The sequence below is a fragment of the Meles meles genome, chromosome 2, assembly GCF_922984935.1.
Source record: "Meles meles chromosome 2, mMelMel3.1 paternal haplotype, whole genome shotgun sequence".
Classification (NCBI taxonomy): domain Eukaryota; kingdom Metazoa; phylum Chordata; class Mammalia; order Carnivora; family Mustelidae; genus Meles; species Meles meles.
In genome coordinates, this window is record NC_060067.1 from 107,783,163 (window position 1) to 107,807,942 (window position 24,780).

General features: G+C 37.4%; 1 protein-coding gene across 3 annotated transcripts in view; it reads right to left on the reverse strand.

Annotated features, from left to right (window-relative positions):
* Positions 1-24,780, reverse strand: part of BANK1 (B cell scaffold protein with ankyrin repeats 1) — a 306,359-nt gene that overhangs the window by 3,246 nt on the left and 278,333 nt on the right. For all 3 annotated transcript variants that reach the window (XM_045987184.1, XM_045987189.1, XM_045987175.1), the window contains exons 11-14: positions 23,113-23,178; positions 11,635-11,810; positions 5,801-5,864; positions 1,064-1,093 (exon numbers count right to left, since the gene is read on the reverse strand). In XM_045987184.1, the coding sequence (XP_045843140.1) occupies positions 1,064-1,093; positions 5,801-5,864; positions 11,635-11,810; positions 23,113-23,178 (336 nt within the window). The remainder of the gene's footprint in view (positions 1-1,063; positions 1,094-5,800; positions 5,865-11,634; positions 11,811-23,112; positions 23,179-24,780) is intronic.

The window sequence follows — 24,780 nt, forward strand, 5'->3', positions numbered from 1 at the left end:
CTATTGGATATTGCTTGTGCCCCTTGGGATCACTACATTTGTATCTTTAGGGTAAATACCCAGTAGTGCAATTGCTGGGTCATAGGGTAGCTCTATTTTCAACTTTTTGAGAAACCTCTATACTGTTTTCCAGAGTGGCTGCACCAGCTTGCATTCCCACCAACAGTGTAGGAGGGTTCCCCTTTTTCCGCATCCTCACCAGCATCTGTCATTTCCTGACTTGTTAATTTTAGCCATTCTGACTGGTGTGAGGTGGTATCTCACTGTGGTTTTGCTTTGTATTTCCCTGATGCTGAGTGATGTTGAGCACTTTTTCTTGTGTCTGTTGGCCATTTAGATGTCTTCTCAAAATACACTTTTAAATGAAAACTTGGTCCTACTACTCCCCATTGGCCACCGCTCCTTCTGCCTTTACCACAGGCTTTCCATTTTCCATTCTAGCCACATGGCTCACTTCTATCGCTCTTCTCCATTCCCATGGTCACTGCTTTGGTTCGGGCTGTAGGTGGTTGCTCCTAGGTTACTCAGAGCTCCCAGCTAGTCCCTGGCTCCTCTTGACCCCTGACAACTTTCTGCACACATTCCTCCCTACCACACTAAACTGCATCTCCCTCTCAAGTGTTATTCCAATTTTACTTCCTGTATCAGTAACTCCCACTTATCAAGTATCAGCTCCCATTTATACATCATCAACTGCCTTTATAACAATCCCTAAGGGAGAAGTCTTGTCTCCATTTTACATATGAGGAAATTGAGGCCTAAAGAGTTTAAATGGTTTGCCAAAGGTGGTAACTGGTAAGCTATGAAGGGCTAGGTCCATCAGGGTTCAAAGCACATGTTTTTGTTTTTGTTTTTTTAACTCTGTAACAATGCCTCTACATTGCTATTCTAGAATCATCCCCAAGTTATTTTGGATGTCAAGTGGTTCTGCATATACATAGAAAATCAATATGAGTTTTTGCCCTGACCTGCATAATCATATTAGGTTTACATTAATATTTGAAACTAGTTTACCATGTACCTTTCAGTAGTCTGAAACTCTTAGTAAATACCAAAAACTTACCATTTGGATAGTGTACAATGGTGAGTTTATCTAGAAAATAGAAAGAGACATTTATTGAGTTTGACTCAACATTTATCTTAAACTTTGTTTCTTTTAATTGTTTGACTACTTCTTGTCTTTGATGTGACTATGAAATTTCGCAGTCTGATTAAAAATGTACTGGTTTCTGTCCACAGTGTGAAACCCTGTCTTTTACTACTCTTGTCTTTTTTCCTTCTGATGCTTGTCCCAAGGTATTAGGATTTTAGATAAGTTAGACATTTAATAAAACTCGCTCCTCTGCTTGGATTCTTCTAGCCTGAGCTACTCCATTCTTTTTTTGAATTAGCATTATTCAGTATGTATTGTACAACTCAAACATTCTAAAGTATATAGGCTTATGACTTTTGACAAATATATACAGCCATGTACCCATCACCCAGTTAGGATAGAGAACATTTCTCTCTACAGAAAATTCCCTTGTGCCCCCTGACATCAATCCTCACTCCACCATTACCTCTAGTGACCCCAATCTGATTTCTATTGCTATAGATTGGTTTTATCTAGAATTCCAGATAAATGGAATCTTAAACCATGTACTCCTTCACGTTTGGTGTCTTTCAGTTAGCATAATACCTGTGAGGTTCATTCATGTTAATAGTAGGTATTTCTTTCTGTTATTGAGTAGTATTCCACTGTATGAATATACTCTAGTATAATTATCTCTTCTTCTATTGGACATTTGGATTTTTTCTGGTTTGGACATTATAAATGAAACTGCTAAGAATTTTGTGAGCAAGTCTTTGGATACACGTAATGTCTTCTTTCTTTCTTTCTTTCTTTTTTTTTGAAAAATCCCTAGAAGTGGCTAGCCTAGCCATAAAGTTGGTGCACATTTAACTGTTTTAAAGCCAACATACCACATTACACTTCCATAAGCAATGCATATCCAGTTGTTCCATAGCCAAATCAGTTCATTTTGGCAATATCGAAAAATTCTAGCCATTATATTTGGTGTGTATTGATATCTCATTTAATTTGCACTTTCCTCATGATTAATGGCATTGAGCATATTTTCACGTGATAATTGGCCATTTGCTTTTATAAACTAAGATCTAGGTGTGAGATGCGTTCATTGGTGCTGGGCTGTCATTGCTTCTAGGTCTTTTCAGCAGACAGGGTTAAAGAAATGCATAGGTTTATACATACAACTATGTTTCTCTATAATTTATAATATATATATTAACAAACATGAGTTGTTACATTTACTTCCAACTCCAGGGTAGAACCAAAAGATTCATTCAAACTTTCCTTCTTTCCTTAGTAGTTACTCCTCTCTCTGACAATAGGAAGCCTGTCCCTTACTACCCATAATACATTTATTTATTTACTCAATCCTAGAATATACAAATGGTAGTTTTAAAATTGCTAAACTATACCCATATAGCGAAATAAACCTACTAACTGGAGTACAGAATGCATTTTTATGTACTGATTTTTTTTCTTTTGTTTCTATCCTTGGAATATACTGTTTTCTAAATTTATTTCTGCCTCCCTTCAGTGTGGATATGTTATGTATTTGTAACACCTCCAGGTTCATTTTGTTCTGCTCTTATTGCCTCCTTCTCAGCCTATTGACTATGTAAAATATTATGTTCACAGGAGTGTAATTATTTTTGCTTTGTAAGTTTTGTTTTTTTAATTAATTTGTTCTTTTAATCTAAGTTGTTAAATATATTGGCAACAAGTTAATTATATTTCCTTAGTATCTTTTTAATATCTGTAGGTTCTGTTATGATAGCCTCACTTTACTTTCCTGATGTGGTAACTCTTGTTTTCCCTTTTTTCCAGTTCATTTTTGTCATGGTTTTATCCATTTTAGTTATGTTTTCAAATAACTAACTTTTGGTTTTGTTCATTTTTCTATTGTTCTTCTCTTTCATTTTTTATTGATTTTTAATCTGATCTTTCTAGTTTTCCTCTTACTTCTTCTTGAACTGAGTTTGCTTTTTATTTTCCAGTTTCCTATAGTGGAAATATAGATCACTGATCTTAAGCTTTTCCTCTTTTCTCCTACACCATTTATAGCCATAAATTTACCTTAAAGTACTATTTTAGTTGCATTCCACACTTTACATTTTGATATGCTGTATTTTCACTATCATTCAGGTTGAAGTATTTTCTTGTGATTTCTTATCTGACCCATGGGTTATTTTGAAATGTACTTAATTCCTCATGACTTTGAAACATTTCTAATTTCCTAATTAAATTCTAATTTTTTCTGTCATGGTACGAGAATATAAGATTTCAAAAGGCTGAAATCTTTCAGAGAACATATTCTGAAGATTTCAATCTTTTGAAACTTTTTTAATATCCCAGCATATGTTCTATTTTGGTAAACCTTCCTTATACACCTTAAACAAACAGGTATCCTAATTTTTCCCATGTCGTATTCTGTAAATATCAATAGATTCCCTATTTATTCACTCCTTAACACCATATTTTTTGTTAATTTAACTGTGGTTATAAGAGTTGTCTTAAAGTCTTTTGTCTGTTAAGATTAACAATGGTACCATTTTAGATGTAATTTTTATTGATGGCTTTTTCTTTTCTATGGATTACATTTTCCTACATCTTGTATATCTTCCTTTTTTTTTTTTTAATTGAAAACTGGACATTATAGACAATCAATTGTATATTCTGGATTCTGTAGTATTCCTCTTATAAGTAGTAAATGTAGGTTCTCATTTTAGCAGGCAGTTTGATGACTGGCATGGCCTTGTATAGGCCTAGTTTTATGCCTTTACCAGTGTTGACCTATAGCCCATGGTGTTTTTTAAAGCCCCCAGTGGGACTGAGCCTACAAACTCTGCCTTCCATGTGAACCTTGTAGGGCCTTGGTTTTAGGCTTTGTTAAGGCAGGTCTAGAGGAGGTCCTCTAGAGGAGAAGTCATGGCCTTTAGTCATTACATCTCTTGGGTGTCACAGCAGGGTGCCAGGTGTTCTAACAAAGTGTTAAGGAGATCTTTTCACTCTGACAGGGCAAGAACATCCCCAGTATGGCCTTTCCCTGGCTCTGCTCATCTAGTGTCTTGTTTTGCTTTCAGTGTCCCAGTAGCTGTCTGTTATCCTGTGTCTGAGTGGTCTTGCCCTACACATGGACAGCTCATCTCTTGGCCACAGACTTGTGGTCCCTGAGGCTACCTCTCTACACAGCTATCACCTCTTCAGGGACCCACCACACACACTGCAGAAGCTTTGGCTGCCCTGAACTCTGATCTTTCCCTCCTCATGTCAAAAGACTGCCTTGCTTTGCACAGACTATAGTCAGAAAATCAGTCTCCTGGGCAATCATTAGAGTCACCTTCTATATTTTGTCACTGGAATTAAGTCTTAGGCTACTAAATGCCTACTGCCTGAAATCAACTGCCTCATATTTTTGCCCACTGTTAGTGTTCTATACAGTGGGAGGGTTTGTCTGGTACTACTTTTGGTTAGAAGAGGAACTAGCCAATTCTTAATTAAGACACCAATGATTAAAAGCATTGACTTTGGATTAAAAAAGAAATAAGCTGACGTTTCTAATCTGTATGTCTTTGGGCTTTTTAGTTTCTTATAATTTCAGTTTCCTTATTTATGAATGGAGACTAATGTCTAACTCGAGGGATTATTATATGAAACTAAAAAGATAACATTAAGTCTAGAGTAAATAGTCAAATATTAGCTGTTACTACCTAATGTTCCTTAGTAAAGGTATTTATATATTTTATAATTTGATATATTGTTAAAATTTTAATATTTTGCTACATTAGGATGGAGATCTATAGAACTCAGTATGTGTAAATCAGCCCTGCATTTGTGAATTTAATTATTTTAGAAAGTATATTTCTGTTTTTAGAAAACATTTCTAAGAGCACTTACAGAATTTTCCTTGGAAAAGCAGATACCAATTTAATAAACTCTTTCAGGGTAGATTTCAACATGAAGCAGTAGTGTAAATCTATGCAATCTTATTGAACATGGAAGAGATGGAAATTTTAAGGTTTGCTAGTGGTTGTCAGTTTTTAATTATCTGTGCAGGAGTAAGGACTTGGGGAAAGAGAGGTCCAATTGTGACAACATAATTTATTTCCAATTTTGGAATGTGCTGTTTATCTTTGGAGAAGATTTACCATCTTAATAATGTTTGGTTTGTATTAACATTAAATTGAGTGTTCCCCCCCCCCCCCCTTGAGAGCAACTGTTAATTATTAGCAAGGGGAATCTGCATTGCCAAGAAGCATGCTGGCTACAGGGGAAAGCAACCTGAGATTTACAATTTAAAATGATCCACCTGTGGACAATTTGTGAGAACTGACTATATTAGAAATATTCAACCTTATTAAAAAAGTATGACTCCTTAATAATTCAGTACTCTGTATAATGGCTCATACATATAAAAAACTAGAGGGGAATTATCTTATTTGCAAATTTCACAGAAATCAAAAGAAAGAAACTAGCATTTATTGAAGGTTCATTATGGGTCAAAGAAGGTGAAAAATATTTTAGATGCTAACTTACACAACCACTTCCAGACATATCTATAATTACTCCTATTTTGCAGATGAAGAACCTGAGTACTAGGGATTAGATGCTGTCCAGTCATGCGGCGGGGAAGTGAGGGAGCAAAGATTTGAATTCAAACATGTTCGACTCCACAGTCCTTGCATTTTCTCCTTTCTCAGAATGACAAAGGAATAACAGACAAATCTTACTTACCAGACACATTTTCTTCTTCTGGCCTTTTCCCAATAATGCAATCTCGCAGTTGGCGTAGTTTTTCCTTAATGAGGAAATGACCAGAAAATACAAGGGAAGGTTTACAAATTAGTCATCGATCAAGATGAGAACACTAACTACTGTCACTAGGACCACCAGGACTATGTAGCACTAATCAGGTACTTACAGTGTCCCAACCAACCATCCCTGATATTTTAAATGTGTTAATTTAATTCTTGCAAACTCATGAAGTATATAAGTCATCCTCTCATTTTACATATATAGAAACTGAGATTCAGAAAGGTTATATAATTTCCCCAAAACACACAGTTTTAAGTGATAGAGTCAGCTTGGGGACTCAAGTCCAATTCTTGTGGTTGCTGTTTTCCCAATCTAACTCCTGAGGGGGCTATCTTGGCTATCTGGTGTCCAGAAGCAAAAGTGTGGCACAGTGGTGATGTGCTACTGCCTGAGCCCATCTCCAGCATCTGCGAGCACAATCTTTCTCATGAATTCCTTCTAAGAACCAGGAACTTGGAAGCAAATTATACATAACTGGATTCCCCTTCTTAGCTCATCTGTGATCTTTCTTTGCTTTCCAGAACCTGCTACAATGAACACCTATTATCATTTTAACCAAAATGTAAAACAGGCTACCCCTGGAACTGAGAAATCATGTTTCCTAAATGGATAGTTGTTTTCATTGCCGTAAACATCCTCTTCTGTAAGTGGAGTAAACACTCTCCTGTAGGCACGCACTGATTATCAGCAGCAGTGGGGAGGGTGAAAGGCAAGTTTTCTACCTTCTCAACCATCTCACCTTCAAAGCCAGGGGTTCTACATGGGTCTTCAGGACTCTAGAAACATTTCTATTATAAACTCTATGTTTGTGCCATTTCCCCTCTTATTTTCTTAGGATAACACCTCTGTCAACAATAACATAACATCACAGCTACCCTGATAGATTTATCCTCAGGGTATAAATGAATATTTTGCAAACTACAAGGGTAATATTGAAAAGCGTAGGGGAATGAGTGTGTACATATGTTGGGAAAATAGGGATATTCCTTTTTCTGCTATTCTGGGTGTTGACAGTAGAAAAAATAATCAAAAAAAAAAAAAGAAAGAAAGAAAAGGCAACCTACAGAATGGGAGAAAATATTTTCAAATCATCTATCTGGTAAGGGGTTAATATCCAAAATATATTACGAATTCAAACAATGTAACAGCAAAATCCAAATAATCTAGTTTAAAAATGGTCAGAGAAATAAATGGGCAGAGGAAGTAAACAGACGTTTTCCCGAAAAAAGACATATGAACCAACACATATGTGAAAAGGTGCTTAATATCATTAATCAATAGGGAAATGCAAATCAAAGCCACACTGAGGTATCATCACCTCACACCTGTTAGAATGGTTATCATCAAAAAGAGGTAACATTTAAGGCCTTTATTTCCTTGTTGATCTTTTGCTTGGATGATCTGTCCATTTCAGTGAGGGGAGTGTTCAAGTCCCCTACTATTACTGTATTATTATTGATGTGTTTCTTTGATTTTGTTATTAATTGGTTGATATAGTTGGCTGCTCCCACGTTAGGGGCATAGATATTTAAAATTGTTAGATCTTCTTGTTGGACAGACCCTTTGAGTAGGATATAGTGTCCTTCCTCATCTCTTATTATAGTCTTTGGCTTAAAATCTAATTGATCTGATATAAGGATTGCCACCCCAGCTTTCTTCTGATGCCCATTAGCATGGTAAATTGTTTTCCACCCCCTCACTTTAAATCTGGAGGTGTCTTCGCATCTAAAATGAGTTTCTTGTAGGCAACATACTGATGGGTTTTGTTTTTTTATCCATTCTGATACCCTGTGTCTTTTGATTGGGGCATTTAGCCCATTAACATTCAGGGTAACTATTGAGAGATATGAATTTAGTGCCATTATTAGCCTGTAAGGTGACTGTTACTGTATATTGTCTCTGTACCTTTCTGATCTACTACTTTTAGGCTCTCTCTTTGCTTAGAGGACCCCTTTCAATATTTCCTGTAGAGCTGGTTTGGTGTTTGCAAATTCTTTCAGTTTTTGTTTGTCCTGGAAGCTTTTGATCTCTCCTTCTATTTTCAATGATAGCCTAGCTGGATAGAGTATTCTTGGCTGCATGTTTTTCTCATTTAGTGCTCTGAATATATCATGCCAGCTCTTTCTGGCCTGCCAGGTCTCTGTGGATAAGTCTGCCGCCAATCTAATTTCATCAAGATCAAAAGCTTTTGCACAGCAAAGGAAACAGTTAACAAAACCAAAAGACAACTGACAGAATGGGAGAATATATTTGCAAACGACATATCAGACAAAGGGCTAGTATCCAAAATCTATAAGGAACTTAGCAAACTCAACACCCAAAGAACAAACAGTCCAATCAAGAAATGGGCAGAGGACATGAACAGACATTTCTGCAAAGAAGACATCCAGATGGCCAACAGACACATGAAAAAGTGCTCCACGTCACTCGGCATCAGGGAAATACAAATCAAAACCACAATGAGATATCACCTCACACCAGTCAGAATGGCTAAAATTAACAAGTCAGGAAATGACAGATGCTGGCGAGGATGTGGAGAAAGGGGAACCCTCCTCCACTGTTGGTGGGAATGCAAGCTGGTGCAACCACTCTGGAAAACAGCATGGAGGTTCCTCAAAATGTTGAAAATAGAACTACCCTATGACCCAGCAATTGCACTACTGGGTATTTACCCTAAAGATACAAACATAGTGATCCGAAGGGGCACATGTACCTGAATGTTTATAGCAGCAATGTCTACAATAGCCAAACTATGGAAAGAACCTAGATGTCCATCAACAGATGAATGGATAAAGAAGATGTGGTATATATACACAATGGAATACTATGCAGCCATCAAAAGAAATGAAATCTTGCCATTTGCGACGACGTGGATGGAACTAGAGCGTATCATGCTTAGTGAAATAAGTCAATCGGAGAAAGACAACTATCATATGATCTCCCTGATATGAGGACATGGAGAAGCAACATGGGGGGGTAGGGAGATAGGAGAAGAATAAATGAAACAAGATGGGATTGGGAGGGAGACAAACCATAAATGACTCTTAATCTCACAAAACAAACTGGGGGTTGCTGGGGGGAGGTGGGATTGGGAGAGGGGGAGCGGGCTATGGACATTGGGGAGGGGAGGTGAACCATAAGAGACTATGTACTCTGAAAAACAACCTGAGGGTTTTGAAGGGTCAGGGGTGGGAGGTTGGGGCAACCTGAGGGTTTTGAAGGGTCAAGGGTGGGAGGTGGGGGGAACAGGTGGTGGGTAATGGGGAGGGCACGTTTTGCATGGAGCACTGGGTGTTGTGCAAAAAGAATGAATACTGTTACGCTGAAAAAATAAATAAAATGGAAAAAAAAAAGAGGTAACAAGTGTCAGTAGGATGTGGAGAAAAGGGAATCCTTGTGCACTATTGGTGGGAATATAAATTAGTGTAGCCACAATAGGCTTCTTAAAAATTAAAAATAGAACTACCGTCTGATCCAGTAATCCCACTCCTGGGTATATATCTGAAAACAATGAAAACAGGATATTGAAAAGATAGCTGCACCCTCATGTTCACTGCAGGATTATTCACAATAGCCAAGACACGGAAACAACCTAAGGGCCTGTTAGTGGATGAATGGATTAAGGAAGAAGGAAATCCTGCAATTTGCAAGAACGTGAATGGATCTTGAAGGCACTATGCTGAGTGAAAAGAGTCAGAGAGAAAGAAGAACATGGTATGATATTGTTTAAATGTGGAATCTAAAAACACCGGACTCAGTGAGTAGAGTGGTGGTTACCAGGTACCGGGGAGTGGAGGGGAAGAGAAGTTGGTCAAAGGGTACTAATGTCCAGTTAAAAGAAAATACGTTCTGGTGATCCAATACACAGCACAGAGATTATAGTAAGCAATACAGAATTATATACTGGAAAGCTGCTAAGAGAGTAGCTATTAAATGTTGTCACCTTAGAACAGAAATGATCATTTTGTGACATGATGGAGGTGTTAGTTAACGCTATGGTGGTGATCATATGTAAGTGTGTAAAATCAACATGGTAGTACACCTTAAATTTACCCAGTGTTATAGGCAATTATATCTCATTAACACTGGAAACATAAAAAAGGAAAAGGACTGAACACCAAACAGTATTCAGTAAGAGTCACTGAACTTTTAGCTCTAATGGAAAACAGGCTTAGTGCTGTGCTTGTTCTTACATTTATTTATAGGTTAAATTTTGTTTTGTTTTGTCTTGCATAACAATAACCGTATTCATTATCCCATTTCCCCTATATATTGGACAGTCAGGTCAGTCTTAAAGTAGTTACAGGCCGCCTTAAATTCTTGCTAAGACAATATTAAATATAAATACACAAACAAAATAAAACCAACCGGGACTTTAATAAAACAACAAGGGAAATAATTGCTAAGAAGGTGTTTTGGTTGGATCACTGTAAATTGTCAACTTTCTTATGGACCAAGGAGAATGAGGTACAATTGACTTATTTCAACAAAACTTGCTGGCAGTGCTAGGAAAGTGATTGTATAGGTCTACATCTGGGCACAGTTTACCCGTTTCAGGAGGAGAGGGACTTTGACGGTGATGGCATGGGCACAGATTGAGAAGCCCTGTTGTCATTCTGATCACGAACGACAATCAGTCGCAAAACTGTACAATCGTATTTCTTTCCATTTGTTTGGAAAAACAACTGCCCTAGCTTGGCCCTGCATAATCCGGCTCAGGTCGAGCCACCACCCACAACCAGAGCTGCCCTTCCAGACAGGTGACTTCTGAGAAGGAATGATCTCAGAGGTGCTGGGAAAGTTTCCTTCCCCAACACCTTCCGCCTCTGTGCCCATTTGTTTGAAATGTTATCACTGGGGATTCATTTTTCTGTTGTTTAAAAATGTTTTCCTAAGCATTGTTTTTCAATCAAAATGATCTCTTGGGAAAGGGAGTATATTAAGCTATTAATTATTATTTGCACTTTGGCCTAAACCAGCTAATTAAATGTATTCAATCAGTTTCCGGAGAACTGGTTTCTATGGCACTGGGGCTTTCTGTGATGAGAAGAAAAAACTGTTGGACTATTTTGGGAGTAGGAAGGCCTGCGGGGTAAAACAGAATACGGTCTTCATACCCCTCACTGAGGAATGTCATGGGGTATACATGGTATATATTGTTTCCAGGCTCATCTCAGAACCATCTACTCTAAGACCCTCTCAGGATGTATGTTATATTAATAGAAGACAAGCTTATCTGAAGTTAATATGCTTGGCAGCATTTCTCTGTAAATCTTGACTGACATATACAGGTTTTTTTCCCCTAAAGGTTAAGGGGAAGAGAAGAGAAAACTTACTATATTTCATTGAGAACTATTGCCTGATATGATTTAAATTATTTTCTTGTTCCCTTTAAGCCTGGTCAATATAGTGCACTCTTCAGAGTGCTGAGCACATGTTAGTGTAAGATGTTTCACCTTAATTTCAGCAATGAGATTCACAAAACATTCACTAACTTAAAAATAGCCTTGTAAGGTGATCAGGTATTAGCACTGATACACTGGGTCCCGGCACTGAGTTCACCCATGCTTTGCACACATTGCGCACATGAAATGTTTAATTGGTAGTTCAAAAACACCTTTTTGTGTGTGTGTGACTAGTTAAAAATCAAAAGAACAGTTACCTGAGTTCTTGTAAAGACATTTACAGAGAGGCTCTGCAAGTGAGGGAATGTTCCAGAAGGGGTCAGTATTACCTGCTGGGGTCAGTATTACCTGCTGAATCATTTCCAGCTCCGTCTTTCCCATCTGCCAATGTTTAAATTTCTCTAGCGCTTCATCCATAGATAGTTTCCCATTTTTGACCTTCTCCTGCAAGAGGATGAGTTCTTCCTGCCCAGCAGCAAGGCAGTCCACAGTGGAAAAGGCTTGACTCTCCATCCGAGCTCTGTCTACAATATGAGGAAAGATGTCTTAACAAGAACATGAAATATGACGACTGGGGAAAAAAAAAACACTGAAAACAAATCAGTTCCGTTTCTTGTTCCTGTCAGTCTATAAGTGGTTACAGAATAAATAAGTACAAATTTTTAAATGAGTTTCTTTCTAAGGATTGTTGTGCCTGGTACCTAGTGTTATGAGTAAAAAGGATGTGTGCCATCACTGGGGGAAGAAAAAGGGACAAACAGAGAAAGAACAGCAGTAAATTTCTGCATTGTACCAGTTGTGGCCAGGGCCAATTTCATGTTCTTTTTCAGAGGATTATTTTTAATCATGCACACTAAATACTTAGCATAATGACGGTCACACAGTAAAAGTTAAATAACATTAACATTATTATCAGTGATAAATATTTGTGGAAGAAACATATTTCTGTAGATTTGGGAAAGGAGATCTCAACCAACATCCAAGTATCATGAGAGGTTTAGGAGCATTGACAACTTTACTCCAGAAAGATTTTAAATAAGCAATTGCTGCTCATTTTGTAATGCACTGCTCTCTTCCCACAATAAGAACATTGGATGGTCCAGCTGCCCATGTGCTGCTGCTAATGCCACACCATAGACCAGCCCGAGGTACAGTAGTAGCCAACCACAGACCATGGGTGAGTTCAGTGCTTTATTTGTCCCACGTAGTGTTTAAAGACAGAAAAGGGGCTGCATGCCTGTAAGGATGCTCTGTGCAATCCCTGTCACTCCTTATGGTCATTGGAAGGCATCACACCTGTTACCTGCCTGGCTGCAGAACTCATCTGAGTTTGTACTTTCTTTAACAAGTTCAACCTGTGTATCATATTATCTCAGGTAATTATATTACCTGGGTAATTCCTCCGCAGTGTACGTCTCTTGTGGTATCAAATCTAAATATGTCCCGAGAGTCTAGAATGAGAGAATAGGTAATCCTGTCCAGCTGTGTACTGGTTTGCTGTCCCTGAGTCATTGCTCACTACTGGGAGCCCATCTTCAAGAAAGAAACAGAGCAACTAAACGGTCACTGGACCAGGCAGACAAGGACTTAGGAAATGGAGGGCATTCGAGGTTTTTTAAAGGATTTATTTATTTATTTTAGAGAGAGAGAGGGCATGTGTGTGAATAGGGGGAGGGGTAGAGGGACGGGGAGAGAATCTCAAGCTGACTCAATACCGAACGGGGAGCCCAACATAGGGCTTGAGCCCACAACTCAGAGATCATGACCTGAGCTGACTTCAGGAGCCTGACGCTTAACTGACTGAGCCACCCAGGCACCCCATAAATTTTACAGTGATAAGGATTCATCGATAGTGTTTGGATTGGTTAATCTGGAAAAGAGACATTTCAAGTACTTCATAGCAGGTTTTAAGTATTTCAAGGGGACTTGACCCTTGGGGCTGTCTTGGAATAACCTTTAATGGCTTTCTTGGTTTGAGAAGGATTCTAGCAGAGAATCTTGGAATGGGGACACAGAGAGGGTTCCTTTCTGAAAAGATTCACATACACATAAAACTGCTCCATGACCAATCTTTCTGATTCCTATGGGGGGTTTCTTGGCTGGTCTTGTCTTTTCTCTTCAGAAGTCCTATTCCCCCAGAACTAACAAGATGTCAACAGATTCTACACTCAAAATCATTTTCTTCAGGGATGACGGAGCATGAAATCCCAAGAAAACTGAAGAAGCACAAGTCAGCCAGAGGGCTCACTGGTTCAGCTGCCAAAAGCACAGATAACAATTGAGATCTTGCTTCTTAAACCGTTTGTTTTTTATAGGCTTCCACATTCCACTCCAATTTGGGATGCGTTTTGCAAAAGAATTCTATGAGCCATTCCTGCCAGAGTATGGAAGCTGAGCACCCATCTCACTCGTGTTATCCCTTTTATCTCAAGTAACCTCTGCGGCTGGATTTTCTGCGTTTGTCGAAGGCCTCTCACGGAAAGGCTTCCTGGAAAACCCTACCAGCTTGTTTGGCTCTACACGCAGGTTAAGCTGAATTCAAAAAAATACTGAATCATGTTAACAATACTCATTTCAATTACCCTTTCATCTTTCAAATTCTCGCTACTAAAATATAAGTCAGATGACTTTTTAGGGGGGCGGAGTTCAGTCTTGCGTGGTTGTGCAGAGAGAACAAAAGAACAAAAGTTAGGAACAGCAGGAGTTCTAAATAGAGCAAGTTCTGGAAGTGAGCTGTTTACAATTAGACTAAGTTTACATACTTCTGCTTTTACTCACCCATCCCCACCCCCCACTAAAAAAGATGAAAACGAATTGTCTTGATAAATTATTATTAGCTATGACAAGTTGCAAAACAAAATGATTTAGGCACTTTATCATCTTTTCTCCTGAGGGCAGACTAGTCAAGCCAAAACGTGCAACCTGTAATTTTTAGTAGGGTGTGCAAAATTGCTTTTAATGCACTTAGATTACTGTTTTACGGGGGATGGAAAGTTTTTTTCTTTCCTTCCCAAATTTGTATTTATTATTAGTTTATTTTCAGGAAATTTAGTGTGAATTTAACATAATTATTGTTGAAAAGCCTTTGTCAGATTGCTAACTGTATGTACTGCAGAATCTTGGTCTCTCAATATAAAAGCTTCAAGACAAACTGTAGTTTCTAGAGTTTTAGTTCCTTTTGGATCAGTATCTCTTCACAGGGTTTTCTATTTGATCATATATAAACACCAAGTAACACCGTTGTGGTGAGTGTATGAGTCTTTACGTAAGAAAGTGAACTGAGTTTTTCATTAAAATTATTTCTATCATTGACTGGCTAGAATAACATTTTTTACTGAAAATTTGAAAGGAAACGACTTTATTGCCCAAAACCCAAGAATTTAAAGTATGAAATATTTACATAATAAATATTAAGTAGTCATTAAAATAATAATAAAAAGACCATGTGAAAAAAAACCCATGTGGCAACACAGAAAGTACTTATTATATAATGATAGATAGAGAAGCAGAATACAAATTTTATCTACAGTAAAATTTTAATTATATAAATGTTGTTCATAAAATAAAGCATGGAGGGAAATTATCTTAAGACGATACAAGTTGTTCTATTGTGATAGTATCAGAGATTACGTTTTTCTAATTTCCAGTTTTCTGTGATAAAACTGTATTTTTAAAAAAAATTTTAAGATTTTATTTATTTATCTGAGAGAGACAGAGAGGGGGAGCATAAGCTGGGAGAAGGGGAGAGGGAGAGGGAGAAGCAGACTCCCCCACTGAACAACTGAGCAGGGAACCTGATGCTGGGCTCAATCCTAGAATGCTGGGATCATGACCTGACTTGAAGGCAGACACTTAACTGGACTGAGCCACCCAGGTACCCCTGTATTGTCTTACACTTAGAAACTTTCTCCCACTTTGCTAATAGGCTTCCCCATGAAATACATACCATTTCAAGCCATGCCATATACACTATACCAACGCCATATCATAGTGTACCATCTTACCATATTATTCTGTAACTGGAAAGAACTTGTCAGTAATAGAACTTAAAAACCCAATCTACCAAGCTTTATATCTGAAGCTAATTTTTTGGGTCCATAGCTAAGGAACTACCAGGTAAATTAACTCTGGGGCACGTGAGTGCACTATGAGATACCTGGAGTGCTGAATTATTTGTAAGTTCCAAAGTATCCCCATCTCAAACTTAGGGCTTCAGTGTTGCCAGAGTTCCTCCCTTGACCAACGTTGAGTCAGGCTCCTCTGAGTCTTCTTCCCAACTCCGTCACACCGTTTGTACTTCCACACCCATCTTTGTATTGCCTAATTTTCCTCAGAATCCTGCTAAGTTTATGTAGTCAGAGTCTTCCACCTTCCATATTCAATTACCTTCAATATTTGCTTGGGTTTCTGTACCTTCCACCACCCCCTAGGTGTATCTGATCACCTGGCTCTGCCTTCAGCAAGAATCCTGTTGGGCCAGCTCACCCAGAATCCCTCTTACCCCTCAAGTTTTCTCTTAATAATTTTCCATATGCTAAAAATACTAGTTTCTGGGCACCTAGATGGCTCAGTGGGTTAAGCCTCTGCCTTTGGCTCAGGTCATGATCTCAGGGTCCTGGGATGGAGCCCCACACCCCACCCTGCTGTGCAGGGAGCCTGCTTCCGGCCCCCACCCACTACCTTCCTCTCTGCCTACTTGTGATTTCTCTCTCTCTATTAAATAAAAACAAACAAATGAACAAACAAACTAGTTTCTGACTTTTGTCATAAAGACTATATATGTATGTGTACACACAAACACACATATTAAGTGATTTGGAAGGTACATATTTTATTTTAAAATAAGTTTCAGAGATACTGTATATCTTATATATACATTTCGATTACTAAGTCATGAATGGAAGAGAATGATTTTAGTTTTGTATTTTCTTCTAGTACCTAGACAATTTTACCTTATTTGAGCATCAAACTCAGATTATTGCAATAAAATTATAATTTGCTGAATTGCCTATTTTTTATCACCAATATTTTACATTCACATTTTATAAATAAGTTTACAATAAATTACCTAAATGCAATTCCATGTTTTATTGAATTCATTATTCACCACAAATTCTTTAATACCATTAGTTCTCTTTGAACTTTTTATATTGCTTACTCTCTCCTTTACTTAGAATACATTTTGGGTAATACTTTCATGATGACTGCAGAAATTCCATCTTTTCTAAAACCTTAGATACCCCAAAACTCTATCTGTTTTCTTCCTACATGAATGAAACACCAGACTAAATATAATCTTCTTAAGTTGCAATATTTTCCTAATACACCATTTAGTCCATTACCTCAATTTTTTGTTATGCAGCTTCTCTAATTCTTAAAACTGATTCTGATTTTTTTTTTAATAGAAAAATCTAACTTAAAATATCTTCTCAGTACTTTAGGATTATATCTTCACCTTTATAATTAAAAAGATTTGCTAGGGTGTTTTAAAGGTAGATATATTCCTTATTGTTTTCTGGGCCACAGTGAGCCCATATAGTCCTTTACTTCCTTGTTCTCTAAAGCTTTGTTTAGCTATGTCATCAATTGTGTTTTGTATTCTATTAAAAAAAAAAAAAGAAAGAAAGAAAAAAAAAAAAAACACAAACCACCAAACCTATTATACATGAGTTGTATCTCTCTTCTTCATATCACCTGATTGTTTTTAGTCTTTCTGGGTATTGAGAACAAACCCTTCTCCAATTATGTTCTCAACTCCAACAACTTATTTTTATTCACCAATGTGGTCTTAATTTGCTACTGAAATTTTAACTTCTAAGCTTATTTTATTTTTACCATACTCCCTCTTGTCACTAGATCCCTTTTCTTCATGTCATATGTTTCATATCATCCTACCTTCACACCTAAAATGTCATTCATGCAGTTTGCTTTCATCTTAGCTTGACCTTGACTCCAGACTTTCTGCTGCTGTTTCTTCCCTATTTTTTTAAAGCTTTTTTAAAATTTATTTGACAGAGATAGACACAGTGAGAGAGAGAACACAAGCAAGGGAAGTGGGAGAAAGAGAATGAGGCTTTCCACAGAGCAGGGAGCCCAATGCCAGGCTCAGTCCCAGGACCCTGGGACCATGACCTGAGCCGAAGGCAGATGCTTAATGACTGAGCCACCCAGGTGCCTCTCTTCCCTATGTTTTTAATTTGTTTGTAAGTTCACAGTTTTCTGAAATTTTGTTTTTTACCTTTTGTATATTGATAGGACCTGTCAGATACTGAAACTGAAAGTTGAATACTTCAGCTTAAATTTAATAAATGAAAATTCAAAATAATCCATATTTTTTTACTGCCTTAAAACATTTTTTAAACAGGTAAAGTATTTTCAAAAGCCTAAGATTTAAAAAATTACAAACTGTTAGCTGAAATGTTCTTACTGTATGTATGTATTTTCTATTATTTACATTTTGATCGCTTGGTGTTTGACATTCTTATTCATCAAACAAATCATTTACAGAAGTGTAATTATCTTGAGTCTTCATGATTAAATTCTCCATTCTTTTCTCTGGAGTTGTTTTTGAAGATCTCATATTATTTATTTGTACTCTACCTTAATCCCTCTTGAAAGAGAACGTATCTACAGACTCATGTTCACCAAGAGGTTTAGATTCTACTTATCCTTTGCTTCCATTTCTTGTGTTCAATCAAATTTTGTTCTCTGCTCTAGTTGCAATTCATAACTGAGGATCCCAGGATTTTGCAGGTTTGGTTAGCACAGCCTTGTCACATACAGGTGAAACGTGATTCCTTGGTGCTATGTGCTGATTGTCTGTAAGCAACTAACTTTCTGCATCAATTACTAACAGAATTCTTCTTGAGCATGCCATCCCTCCATCACAGAGCTTTATTTGGGGGCCTCAGGATGCAAAGTGTAACATTAAATCCTTCAACCTCACTTTCTACTGTGGGCTTTTGACACATCACCATTTTGGACAAGAACTCAGTTATTACTCAAGTTTTCCCAGGTGTGACTTTAACCAAAAAAACTTTTGTGAAAATGGAAATGTAAGTTATATTGAAAAAGAGAACTAAAGCATTATTCTTTTATGGAGTACAAATGACCACATTTTGATAATCCCACTTTTTTCTTTTCAATATATCCACTGTTAGCAAAAGGAGCCTGATTAAAATACCTCAGAGGCCAGCATTTTCTTTTCTTCCACATAAGGGCATTTCCGTCTACATCTACATTTCTCCAGGCCTCTAACTTACAGAAAATTTCATTATTTAACATTTATCAGACTGCTGCAGCATTGGGCACTTGGAGAACACAAACAAGATATGTTCCCTGACTGTATCTTTCCCATGAGCATTCCCACCCTCTGAAAAGACCAGCCAACAATTACTTTTCAGTCTGTATTGAAGAATCAGTGGGCAGAGACTATACCTGGTGCCAGACAGATAGTTACTGAGTAGAAAAGATTTAATGCCTGCATATTAAACACATGTGAACAGTTTCCATTATCAAAAATAAATGTTTTCCCTCATGTTTTTATTGACCTGATTCTTTTGATATATCTTTTATTTTTCCACTTTTTATAGAATTAGGAGTGGAAAGCATGATAATATGGAAAGCATGAAAATAAGTGATAACAGCAGAAGTTATTTGTAGCAAGTGATATAATAATAGGGAGTGGTTGTAGATTTGAATTTTTACATAAAACATGGAGTTAAGCATGGTTTAAACATGGCAAAAATTGTGCAGAGTATTTTTGAAATATAACACAGCTAGTGGACAAATTTGCCCATAATATGGACTTCAAAAAAGTTTCTTTTGGGGGGTGCCTGGGTGGCTCAGTGGGTTAAGCCTCTGCCTTTGGCTCAGATCATGATCTCAGGGTCCTGGGATCAAGCCCCGCATCAGGGTCTCTGCTTGGCAGGGAGCCTGCTTCCCCCTCTCTCTCTCTGTCAAATAAATAAATAAAACCTTAAAAAAAGAGTTTCTTTTGGTTATATTATTTTCTTTTGCATGTTGGTTTTGAGATTATTGTTCAATATTATTCTCACATGTTCCATTTTAATATCCATATCTAAGGTAGGATTTAGGCAACCAAATTTTAGAAGTTCCACAAATAATTCTTATGCTCATCTAAGGTTGAGTGTCTCAGATATAGACAGCTGTCTATAGGATGTGCTCCTCCTACCTCTCACTAATCCTGGTCCCCAAAGAAATAGCTTGCCTTCCAAGATGGACAGCAACAGCACAACCTTGATGAGATTCATTTTTTAACTGTGTGACTGAGGAGATTTGCGGATGTGGCCCATAATCACAGGGAGGCAGTTCCAAAAGCCAGGAATGTTAAACCTCGTTAGTTGCCATGTATCATATTTGAGGTAAGACTACATTAATAATAGGTGTACGATTCCAGTAAGGATAGAAAAGGCCCCTTGGCATAGCCCAAGAAAAAGACATAACAGAGGAGGGGGGGAAAGGTGTAACAGATACAGGAAATGTGGGAAATCCTGACCTGAGACTATTACATGATCTTGTAAGACAGGGAAAATTAACCAGATATTTCCATGTCTTTAATGAAGCAACCCTCATATTCCTCCAGCGCCCTTTGACTTGATCACGTTCCCCTAATGGTCTTCTAATTCCTAATAATATTTCATAGAAACTTTATTATTTGTCAGGGGTCTAATGAATCCAAGCATTCTAGTCACTGGGAAGGAATCTTCCTCTGGTATAGACTTAATAGATTGAAATGAGGGATTATAAATCAGTCTTCTACCAGCATCATTAACATGACTCAGACTTCAAAACTCCGATCAATTCCAATTCACTGACAAAATTCAGTTTTGTCATTGGCTTGCAATGCTGATGAACAAAGCCTGGAGCGCCCTGGGTAGAGCTCAGTTTCGGGTGCGGGGGGAGGGGTGGAGAGCTGTGGTAGTAGCAGCATATTCTGAGATACCACTCTGGCATTTTCTAATTTCAAAACCAACTCAGGAAAACTGATTTTAAAACTGTATTTTGATGGAAAATTTTATCTGGAGGACCCAAAGTCCTCACCATTTTCCCTCTATTTTTTCAGGATGTGAAAACTGAGTTGAAGAAATCTGTTAGGTTTCCAGGGAAATTGTGCCAATTAATTTTTTCTGTTCCTCAGGAAAATTTCTTGACTTAGCAATAATGTAACTTCCTGGCAATCCCTTGGCAGTCTTGAATGTAGGGCATCTGAAACACTTATAATTTCAGAGGGAAAATAGTTGGCTTTTATAATCCCTTTTCCTTCCAGCATATAGTGAAAGAATTAAGTAATTTCTTTAACCTCCCTTAGAGAACCTGTCTAGTCCCTTCAGAAAATCTTGGTTCTGACAAACATGTCATAAAAGGGCTTTCTTTTGTTGTTCAAATAAAGAGATTATCATTGGTGAAGCAGGTACTGCTTTTCCTACTATACCATGAAATCCCAGGATAGTTAGAAAGTAATCATTAATTCAGGAATAAGCAGTTTTGATCTCCTAGTATGTCCCATGGACTGGGTGGTCATAAACATCTGAAAAGGTTTAGAGAAAAACGATGGGACAGAGTAAAGAAAAAAGTAAAATTCTTTAATTTTAAAATCTTCCCAATTATTCTTAATTGTCTCTTCTGTTCTCATACTAGATTCTGATTTCCCTGCAGACTGCAGTAATCAGGGAGGTTTTCCAACATTTCACAAGGTTTAATGTTCCTCTTCTCCTTGCAAATAGAACAATATTCTTTTCTGTTCCACAGAACTGCTTATATCCAGAGTTAAAGGAATCTAGGAAAACTGCTCTAAGGTGGCTAATCTAAAACGTCATCAGTAAGTTGGATTTAAATATCCAGAGAGAAAAAAAAATTCATACAAAATTTGGGTAAAATTTTCATATCCTAGCCCTAAAAGAGTTTTAAAAATCTACTGATTATTGATAGCAATGAAACAAATTAAGTACCAAGGTATGCACAGATATTAATCCAATAAAATATTTTATAATTAGGTTCTTGTTTCCTCTCACTATTCTCCCCTTCCTTTTCTTTTCTAGGTACAGAAGGGACTATTTTTCTGTACATACAGTAGAAGAATAAAGAAACAGCCTTTCCTTGTGTTTCTCTCTGGGGGTAACCAGAGGACAATTGGTAAGAGCAAGAATTCCAAGGATCTCTTCATTCCTCTTGCTAGTTGTCACCTTCCTTCATCTCTGGTGGCCGTCTTAACATTTTCCCCTCAATTCTAACAGAATTTAATTAAAACATGATAATTGAGTAATTTATTTAAAAACACTTCAGGGAAATTTTCTCCTAAAGAGCTCAAAGCATCTGCTCCCTTTGTTCTTTCCAAAACTCTGTGAGGTATGTGGGGGAGTCCTAGGAAAAATCTCTACTTTGCTAATTCTTCAGGAACCGTTTGATTCTAATTGTGGAATGATCTCATATGGAGGTCTGCACCTACTTCTTGAGAGAGGTAAATGTACAGTGGAAGGATAATAGTAACCTTAAAAAGATAAATCTTTTCCTTCAAATTATGAAATCACTAGAAATGGAAAGCTGTCAAATAGAGGGTTTTGTTTGTTTGGTTGGTTGGTTTTTTTTGTTTTTTGGTTTTTTTGCAAGTAAATTTGTAAGCGATATAGTTATGTGTTCAGGGCCAGAAATTCAGTTTCATCATGTGCTGCATTCAAGAATCACATACTTCATTGGAAGGATGGTCTCAGTACAACCTTGCTGCCATGGGAAATGCCACTTGAAGTGATGGATGAAGATCACTCATTTAAGGACACACCTTTGTTTGTTTCCATGATGTTCTAGGAACAGGTCCACCAAGGTTGTGTATTTAGTAGCTCAGTGGGCTGGGAAGTGGGTGCAGTCAGTCCTAGCCATCTCTATGATGGGACAAAGGGACACTGGCTGTGTGTGTGGGGGGGTGGGGGGTGAGTTTAGTGGCTTCTGTGAGATAAGCTCTTGGTTTTATTTTAACGTCTCTCCAGTAATTTACTGGTAGCAACTTCAAGGCAATGCTATTTTGGACTGAAGTTATTTCCTAGGTGTGTTGAGATTATTGATGATCAGGACCCCAGCTCCCTACATCTGTCACCTTTTACATTTTTTTATTTTTGAACTTTAATCAAGCTCTTATTATCAGGGGGGAAATCATAATAAATAACTTGCTAGAATTTCTCTTTTCAATTGGAACCATGTATGTCAGGGAAAATTGGAGGCAGGGGCCTCTTTGTAGAGTGAGAGGAAAGTTTTTCTACTGTGTGTGATGTCTCTGCAACTACAGTTTTTAGCACTTTTCTGCATAACAAGTAAGTGTTCCAAAAACTGCTGGATTAAGGGCAGAGAGCAAGAGAATAGTGAGACAGGGGTCCAATCTTTGATTGGAGTTCAATGCAGAAGAAAGAAATCCTATGCTAGTCCCCTTCTTTGGGGAATCAATCATCTGTTCCCCCTGCCCCAGCCCTCCTTAACTTACACTCCAGAGCCTTCTCTCTAACGGTCTATGAAAGCAAGGTCTCCATGTAGGTTGGAGAATTTGTCTTACTTGACCTTCCTAGAGCCTTGGTAACAATATCATCAACACCAACACAAACATGTTCACATGGCTGTTTCTTGCCTTTATTAATTGAAATAATTTTCTTATATTAATCTTATCACGAAATTATATTTGGGCAAGACACTAATTAAAGAGTAAGAGTAATCAGGCACACAATTATTTACTTCTATCCTCGGAGACTTCATCCAATATTCATAAGACTTCTTTAACTCTTACTTAAGGATTATTAAATAAGCTGAAGTTCATGTCGGTACCTTGTCTCTTAGGACCATGGAACTTGTCACCATCAGATTGTCTTCTGGCTGTCTTTTGTTGAAACACTGTAAAAAATAAAATAGCATGTAATATTTATTGAAAACAAACATAAAAAGGAACATGCTGTGGAAGACTCCAGGAAACTAGAATGCAATACTTCATTTTCCTTAGTAGCAATTCTTGAATTGTATTGCTTTTGAGTAGGAGGATTATTAAATTTACAATTTTCTCATTTGTGCAACTTATCTGTCATTTTGAAAAGCATTTTCTTTAGGCAGAAGAGTATAATGCTGATAGAACACCTCATTAAACTATTTAAATCAAGATACGATTCCATTCTGATATCAGGTAAAGCTAAAAGGTGCGCTTTGTTAAAAGTGATAAATATTAAAATCACATGAAAAATTCCATTTGCACAGAAATTACTCATGCTGACTTTCTGGTGATAAGCGAGGATAATGACTGTTGCTTCTTAAACAGATGAAAAGACTGCTGTATTTCACAGATGTAATAATAAAAAAGACACTTTATTCTTGCATCATCTAGCTAGACCTCAGACCTATTAAAGCAGCTTATTCGAATTACTTCATTTTCTGAAAAGTGCTTTGTTCTCATTTATTATTTCTTACACGAAATTCTGTGAGATAAGTTAGCATTACTCACCCCATTTTGCAGATGAGAGATAAAATTGATTGCTTAATATTTATTGAGCACCCGCAAAGTTCTGTATAGCTTCTGGCATTTGTTAATGAAAAAGCCTATACCCTTTACAACTTGACTTTAGAAACTGAACGTCCCAGAGTTGGTTCTATTTATTTTTCATGGGTAGTCTGAATTACAGAATTTGGGAACTGCTAGAGGCCTTGGACACTGAGTTTGGCTCATATGTTTAAAGATGAGGGAGGTAGAAGTTTTACTAACTTGTAAAAGGGCTAAGTAATTCGCAATGATCCCAGAACTGTTGTGAGTAGAGACGTGATTTAGAGCCTCCAGCCTTTAACTTCCATCTATAGCTTGGCTCTCCACAGCACTGCTGTCTCTTCTCTTCCATAACTATTTCCTTTGAAAGATAAAGAAGGAAATAGAAGGAGGGGATTCAGAAGAACCCTCTAACATTTCCAGCATGCTTGGGTTTCTTGTTCCTCTTAGCAGCTTATCAGACTTTCCTGGGATAACGGAACTGAGGCTTGTGGGAGGGAGTGAGCCGTCCAGCTGGATGGTGCTTGACCACTCCGACTGGAAGAGGCAGCCCGGGAGTTGTCTTATAGCCTCTGTCTTTAGTTTTTATATTCTTTAGACCCATTATTTATCTATTATCAAGGTCACACCTGTGTTTAATCTGGATGACATTTTTTTTGAATTTAAAAAATTGCCCCAAATCCTACCACATCAAAAATGATTTATTAAGGCTATTTTGTTTGCCAGCTGTTGTCAAACAAAGAGAACTCTTCTTTCAAACAGGGAAAACAAATATATTTTCAAGGTATGATGGGTTTAAGAAAAATTATACTCATGAAGTAACATTTCGGGTTGAAAATAAATTTTCTGCTTCAAGTCAGTATTTTAAAACACGCTAAATATAACTTAATGGCAAATTCTGGGTTTGTGGTTTATATTTTTCCTTAAATAAAATATAACGATGGATATATGGTGTGTGAATATATTTT